Source organism: Sphaeramia orbicularis, chromosome 16 (genome assembly GCF_902148855.1).
Source record: "Sphaeramia orbicularis chromosome 16, fSphaOr1.1, whole genome shotgun sequence".
Taxonomy (NCBI): domain Eukaryota; kingdom Metazoa; phylum Chordata; class Actinopteri; order Kurtiformes; family Apogonidae; genus Sphaeramia; species Sphaeramia orbicularis.
This window is the reverse complement of record NC_043972.1, coordinates 48,346,011-48,353,343: the sequence shown is the minus strand read 5'-3', so window position 1 is coordinate 48,353,343 and position 7,333 is coordinate 48,346,011. Positions and strand designations below refer to the sequence as shown.

The 7,333-nt window shown below is 36.7% G+C and overlaps 1 protein-coding gene across 5 annotated transcripts; it reads left to right on the top strand.

Moving 5' to 3' along the window:
• Positions 1-734: 734 nt before the first annotated feature.
• On the top strand, positions 735-6,959 carry LOC115435867 (uncharacterized). Of its 5 annotated transcripts, XM_030158478.1 has the most exons (10): positions 735-943; positions 2,653-2,768; positions 3,482-3,631; positions 3,886-4,019; positions 4,839-4,930; positions 5,231-5,347; positions 5,519-5,742; positions 5,850-6,021; positions 6,278-6,336; positions 6,542-6,943. In XM_030158478.1, the coding sequence occupies exons 6-10, from the start codon at positions 5,272-5,274 to the stop codon at positions 6,638-6,640; spliced, it is 630 nt and encodes a 209-aa protein (XP_030014338.1). In that variant the 5' UTR covers positions 735-943; positions 2,653-2,768; positions 3,482-3,631; positions 3,886-4,019; positions 4,839-4,930; positions 5,231-5,271; the 3' UTR covers positions 6,641-6,943. The 5 variants fall into 5 exon arrangements, 4 of the variants coding, with proteins under 4 accessions (XP_030014338.1, XP_030014339.1, XP_030014337.1 ...); XR_003937738.1 differs by having other exon boundaries at positions 2,653-3,631; positions 5,860-6,021; positions 6,542-6,959; XM_030158479.1 differs by lacking the exon at positions 2,653-2,768.
• Positions 6,960-7,333: the final 374 nt, after the last annotated feature.

Genomic DNA, 7,333 nt, shown 5'->3' with positions numbered 1-7,333 from the left:
TTCCACCATCTTGAAGGTAAGTGCAGCTGTACTGTCTGCAAGCAGATGGAAAAGTGACCGTTAAAAACCGTCCAGTGTAATATATACACACAGCAGTAACCTGGAATTCCAATGGAGTTTTAAAAAAATGTCCATAGATACAATGACGTGCAGCCATGTGTGTGTGTGTGTGTGTGTGTGTGTGGGGGGGGGGGGGGTGCCCCCCCATAATGTCTGGTTAGCTTCCAGAAGATTCTTTGTGAATGTACTATTCAGTTACGTGCGGTCAGGGGAGGCTATCATGGTAAAAAAGAAAAAAGTACATAAAATAAATTAATATTATTAATATTATTATAATTAATATTTTCCACTGATCTGTGTTACAGATGCATATTCAGTATGACTCTACACGTTGTTGACATTTTATTCAGTAAAAACCCCAGTGAGTCACTGCAGAGCTCTGCCTCACATCTGACTGCGCGAGGCAATACAAACTGGGTCACATGGCGCGTGCCCGTTTCTGTTCCTCAGCATATCATCAATATGGACTTTACAGAAATATTTGTTCTACAGCATGACTCTCTACAGTCTGTGTAATGTCTTTAATGTTCGTGTGTGAGAATTGTTCCTGCTGATCGTACAATAAAGTGCAGAGAAAAGTCAGCAGGTGAGGCAGGCAGTACTCTGCCTCACCTCAAGGGGGCGGACGTGAACTGACAGGTGCTTTGTAGCTGCATTGGCTTCAACAGAAGGAATTGAAAGTGGGCGCCAAGCTAAAGCTAGTAGGTCAACAACAGCGTTTTTTTATGCTCTGCCTTATCAAGGACGTCTTTCTTCTTTGGCCATAAGCTCTATTGAGGCGAAGAGACTCTTCAAACTAAGAGAAAATAAGGAAGACTTTTACAACCAAGTCACAGCTTTTCGTGGAGAAGGATCGGCGCATGGACTTCATCTAGAAGTAAAGGTAAGGCCACAAATGGTTGAAGTTTTGCTTTTTAAAAATAAGATGGGAGGAAGTAGAAAAAAATTCAAGTATTTGATAACTACATTTTTGGCCTAAAATATTTTTTTTCTTATCATTTTGATAGACAACCTGAAAGTGAGTCCTGCTCTGTCAGCAGACAGATGAAAAGTGGCGTTTAAAAACCGTCCAGTGGAATATATAGACAGAGCAGTAACCTGGAAACACCAGAATTCTAATGGAGTTCATACAATGACGTGTGGGGGGGAAGTCCCCCCCAATTCTAGAATTGCACCCACTTTGTTGTCCATAGGTTTGAACAGACTGGGCCAATGATCTGACTCAGTGGTCTGAAGTGTCATTTACACACAGCTTCTACTACTGAATGGAGTAAGAGACTAGATCACTTTTGCTATAGATAGGATGAAGTGAATTTAACATCATTTCAGTACCTGACATTAAATAGATGAATTCATGTTAATTAATGTTGTTGTTGGTCCAATATGATGTGAGGTTCTTTTAGCTTTGTACAGGAACAGGCAATAGAAATGTCCTTCAGAGGGACAGATTTGATTTTATGCCTGGAGTACATTACAGCCAGCACTTTTTTTTTTTTTTTTTTTTTTTTTTTTACATATACTGTACTCAGTAAATAACTTTAATCAGTAGCTGATCTGCAGCTAAGTCTGTGACCAGTGCGTTTTACTTTGAACAGATCACAACCATTAATGGTCAGATAAATCGTGTGCTAACGGGAGAGTATCGGATTTGTGAGGCATTGTGTTAGCAAGACAGTAGCCGGTGTAATAATAGAATTGACTGTGAACAGAATGCCTGAGCTAGCTCATGCAGTGTACTGGTTAGCTTCCAGTTGATTCTTTGTGAATGTACTATTCAAAATAATGTGTTGCAAGCGAAAGTTTGATCTGATCTGTTGATCATTTCAATCATTTGACATTGACCACAGTGAGTTTTTCAAAGTGCGGCAATTAAACACGGTTTTAATGATAATTAGAATTTGAAAGGGTAATACTGAAGTGGGGAATTTAACCAGGGTTTATCATTATACCAGTAATGTCATGTGTGTCATAACATTTTCCATTTATCACTCTGATCAGAGCAATTCACTGTTCACTGCTAACAATCACCACACATAATAAGTCATGTGCAGTCTTGTTGATTGAGGCAGGAAACATCTTCTGAACTCTAGGATCATTAGCATGCATTGTGATAACTGATATATGAGTGTGGAACTGAAAACATTTTGCTACTCGCAAACCTCAGTCACCATAGTCTGATGGACATGTGATCTGTGATGGATTGTCAGTGTGGTGTTGGTGAAGCAGGCTAGTATTATGATCATTTAGACATTCATGTGTATATATCAATACTAAACATTAATAGTTTTATTAATTTTCTTAAAAGTCCATTATTGTTAGTGACTGCTTCTTGTGCCCACTGCAGTAACAGTGATCATGTTGTCAAATTTTCTCAGTATTCTGAATTAAGTATCTTCATTAGAGGCATAACTATGTCCTCATATCTGTTTTACTATTTGCATATTCTGGGATAGTTGTTTGTAGTTCTTGTGGGATTGTACATCTAATGAGTTGCCAATACATGCTCTTAATTTGTCACTGTTAAAACTATGAAATGGCTGTGTATATGTGTGATTATATAATTGACATTAGTTTTCTTCCCTTGTTATCAAGGATGGCAGCCGTACCAGTCAAATACAGAGATCGTCAAAAGTACATTTGTTATGAGGGGCAACTGACTTTCAAATGCTTTTTGGAGTGTGATGAGTGAAAAATGTCCTTACACACAGGTATGAGATGCTTTTTCCTGCATACATGTTATCATGGGTTTTATATGGTTATAGTTTTTTTGAATAGGGTCATTTCAAATTGACATGGTTGCAAGACAACTTATGCTGATGTTCTACATGGAGATTATAGATAAAGTTTGCTTCTAACTCCTGTCCAGTTCTGGCTTTCAAATAGAAAGAATGATGGATATCTGTCATCTACAACCTACCAACTACATGCAATTTTTAATTCAAGTTTAAATTTATTTAATTTAAACTTAATTAAAAACAGAAAGGGGGGGGGGTCTAGTTGTGGTGTAGTTCTACAATACTTAAACTGATACGATAATTAAATCAATTTTTATTTGTACAGCGTCAAATCATAAAAGTCATCTCATGGCCCTTTACAAGTAAAGCAGATAAAGACCATGCTCTACTAATTAGAGAAACCCAACCAATTCCCAAATATATGTTAGAAATGGGTACAGACGCAAATTAGCTCTAAGCTATAATCTGGTACAGTGCATCAAATGATGCCATTCATGTTTTAATATTTACATTGTCCTGTTTTAAACAATAATTAAACTGATAAATGGAATTAACCTGTAATAGTTTTGAGATTACACAAACCATTCAAGAGAAGATGCCCTTTGATTTACTCTTGATCAGTTGTTTCTCTACTATACTCAGCAAATCCATCTGTAAGGTTGTGTAAACTTACTTTGTCATCACAGTTGCCAAGAAGTTTGACATTCCAACCCTGGACCTCAAAGTTTATGATGACTCCAAAACTGAAATTGATGAGGAGGTGTTTGAGTTTCTTGTAAAAAGTCAAAACCTTGGAGTGCTGGAGATATGTTTGCCTGAAACCCCAAATCCTGATGGTGAGTTGAGCCATATATTAATTCATACATTCCTGTCTTTCTAAACATGCTCTGAATTAGGGCTGGACATTATGTTGTAAAATTGGTATCATGTTAGAATTTGAAGCAGTAAATTAAACTGAGCAGTCTCCTTTAATTTTGAAGTCATCTTTTCTGTGCTAACCTGTCCCTTCCAATCCCAAACCTGAATTGCACTTGCATTGTGTAATTGTTTTGTGTTAATCACACCTATCAAATCTGAACATGTTTGCTAGATTCATTGAACTCCTCTTCAAGTTGCTCCTTTGAAAGCACCAGTGGAGAGAATGAGGGGGACTCTAACAGCACCATCATATTGCAGTCCAGTCCTTCTACAAGACGTGCAAATAAGGCTACTTCTCTAGCTCAGGTAAGATCAGCAGATTTTCTTGCATCGTTTTAGAATGTTTAAACACAATTTCAAACTTTAAGATTGAGTGATAAATGACAGATGAATTTCAGTTTTGACATGTTTTACTGTACAGTACTTGCCAATCCTTGTTAAAATTCTATTGGGCACTCATTGAAACAATTAATAACAAATTTCAACCGTGGTGTTATTTGAGGATATTACTAGACCGTTACCTTGTTTCTATGTTACTTTTTAAGACATTTTTATTAAAAAGATATTCATGATATTTTTCATAGTAAAGTTGTAAAAATATAGTATGTACATACATTTCACAAAAAGGGGGATTATTTTCTGAAAAGTTTTAAAGAAAATGTGAATATTATTGCTGTAATTGGAGACTTTTTTTATAGTATTCGCAGATAATATTTGTTAATTTTATCTTTTTTTTTTTTTTTTTTTTTTAACAAGTAAAGAAATCCTCAAAAACAAAAAATCCAACCTGAGCATCATCACACTATTTGTTCCTTGATTAAATAAAAAAGTTAAAAATCTGACTTCCATTTAGAAAATTGAAAACATTCTGAGTAACAAACCTGGAGGAGAGAGGATCCTGAATGAATATGCCCAGACAAAAAGCCTAACCAATTCCAGAAGACGTGATATGGTCAAGATATTGGTTGCACATATGACAAGTGAACATGGGTGTGTTAAACCGACACGTTAAATTTTTGGTTTGACTCAGTAGTACAACATCCCTCCTTTTGCAGATGTCAGTTGCATGTAATATTTAAATTTGATCTCATAAAGTGACATCTATGCATCTGTGTGTGTGTCTAGGACAAGTCCTTCAAGGTGTGTTAAAGAGGAGTATGCAAGGGGCATCACTGCCTTGTGTCCATACTTGTCTGATCCTGAACAGGTTTGGCTATGTAAGTGAATCAAAACTAAGTCTAACCCATTTCTCTTTCACCTCTCTGTTCTCTGGGACTCTTAAACCATAAAAAGAAAAAAAAATGCTCTGAATGTTCATATTGGGTGGTTTAGTCCAATATAAAGATTTTTTTTCTAGATGCCCACCTTCACTTTCACAAAAAAAAGCCAAATATTGGTTGACCTCTACTCATTTACTGAGCAATTTTTTATCTGTTGATATGATATGTATATTATTAAGGAAAAGTATGAAAATATATTTAACCTGCTCACCCAGACTGAATGTCTTTTTACTTTAGGCGCATTTTTACAATGCAGAAGAGGGGAGTGGGTATCTAGCATGGAGACTGAAATTTGTCCAAAGGAAGCATCAGAAGGACAAAAGAGGACCGGCCGACAGCCACTGACACAAAGAGGTATGTTTATTAAAAATGTGTGTTGACTGAAAGTCTAATTCATGACATATGATTGGAGAATGATTATATGAGGGTTTATAGGGGTGTAAGAAATCATTTAAAGCACTTAAATTTAGGTCAGATCAGTGCTTGATTTTGTCAGTCATCTGTAAAATGTCTGTACTGTTACAGGTGGTCCAGAACGTGATGGAGAACCCTTTGTGGAGGAGAACTGGCTAAACACAGACACCCTGTGTTCAGAGGCCACAGCACTAATGAAGCATACAGCGGATGAAGCAGTTGTCAAGGAGAAGATGAAGCAGACCTTCATCTATCGCCAAAAGATGGTTCATGACCCAGTGAAGTCTTCCGACATATTCACAACATTTCCAAGATTCCTAGACATTGCAGGATTGGTATGTGGATATTCAACTCCCTTACTTTGAAACTGCGAATGTCCTTCATAACAATAGTATTAGTAATGTTTACTTCTCTGTCTTTACTTACTCCATCTTTTCTGCAGATTGAGCAAGATTTCAGTCTGATGTTTGGTGATGCCATCTCTGCAAGTTTCCTGGAGAAGTGGCCCACGGTCTACAAGAGGAAAGTCCTTCAACAAAGCCGTGGCCTCACACAGGCAGCTGAACTTCAAGACCTTGTTCAAAACGCTGAATCTACAGAAGAAGTAGAAAATGGTATGCTCGAAAGTACTATAATAATAGAAGTGGGGATTGTTTTTGATAGAGAATGGAATGACTGTTATTAGTGAAAACACATTTATGAAATTAACAACAGATTTGATCTGACGAATAAAAGATAATTCAGTAATGAATGAATTTGACTTCTGTAATCCCAACAAATTAACAAAACATGCTATTATAATACTTTGGAAGGTTTTTTGTGTGTGTGTATGAATGTCTGTGTATTTTGGTGATTTTTTTTGTTTTACAGAGTCTCTTGAGAATCTGTGCCACAACTGTGGAGCACAGGACACTGATGACCCACAGTGGGTATGTAACATGAAGTGTAACATTGGAGAGTTCAGATAATGGTTCATATTAGGTTTACATGAACACATTCCTTTAATGTGGTAGAGAAAATACCCACAGAGAAGCACCAGTGATGAAATGATGTCAAAAGGAACAACCAATATTCATAGGTAAAGCTTTAAGAAAAATTAGTAAATAAATATTAATATATATGTATATTTTTCAGATTGCCTGTGACATCTGTGGGAGGTGGTATCACCACACACGTGTGAGCAGTCCACTATTGCATGAGGCCTACCTCTGTGCTGTGTGCAAAATAGACTGATAACATTTTTCATTGTCCTTCTGCTTAGCCAGCCCTCATCCATCCATCCATCCATCACCAATTTCCAATTGTATAATATGTTATTGTTGCATTATATGTTGTTGTTGCTTAAGTTTTGTTTTTTTGTTTTTTTTTTAAGTTGTTTTAAGTTGTTGTTTTGTTAAGTTGTTAAGTTTATTGTTTAAGTTGTGCATGGTTAACACATTAGTTATTTACAGTACTTATTTTACATTTTTCCTTTTAATACACATTTAAATTAAACATTTTGATGAAAGGCTGTAAAGATTTTGAATGTTGAGTCTTTGAAGTTGGAATTTTTTAAACTGGGGTGGGGACTGGCAACATTTCTCAGTAAGTACAGCCTACCTGCCGAAAACTGCATCCCCAGTTAGAATAAGTTTATGAAGCCAAAGGAATGAAATCACTTTCACAGCTCACATTTGGAGTTATCCTGGTGTGACAGGGTGAATTTGGTGCACATAATCCTCTTCAGGTCTGATTTAGAGGGGGGGAGCATTTTTCGGCGGCTACTGCCGAAAACTGCATCCCCCCTTAAAATAAGGTTATGAAGCCAAAGGAGTGAAATCACTTTAACAGCTCCCATTTGGAGTTATTCTGGAGTAACAGGGTGAATTTGGTGCACATAATCCTTTTCAGAGCTGTTTTCAGCTGCTGCGCGCTCCCGCAGCTGGG

What these genes read in the sequence shown, in the direction of transcription:
- LOC115435867 (XM_030158479.1), top strand. Translation starts at nt 5,272, where the DNA reads ATGGAGACTGAAATTTGTCCAAAGGAAGCATCAGAAGGACAAAAGAGG. An exon ending in TACAGAAGAAGTAGAAAATG is followed by an intron (nt 6,022 to 6,277) that starts GTATGCTCGAAA and finishes TTTGTTTTACAG; the next exon opens with AGTCTCTTGAGAATCTGTGC. An exon ending in ACACTGATGACCCACAGTGG is followed by an intron (nt 6,337 to 6,541) that starts GTATGTAACATG and finishes TATATTTTTCAG; the next exon opens with ATTGCCTGTGACATCTGTGG.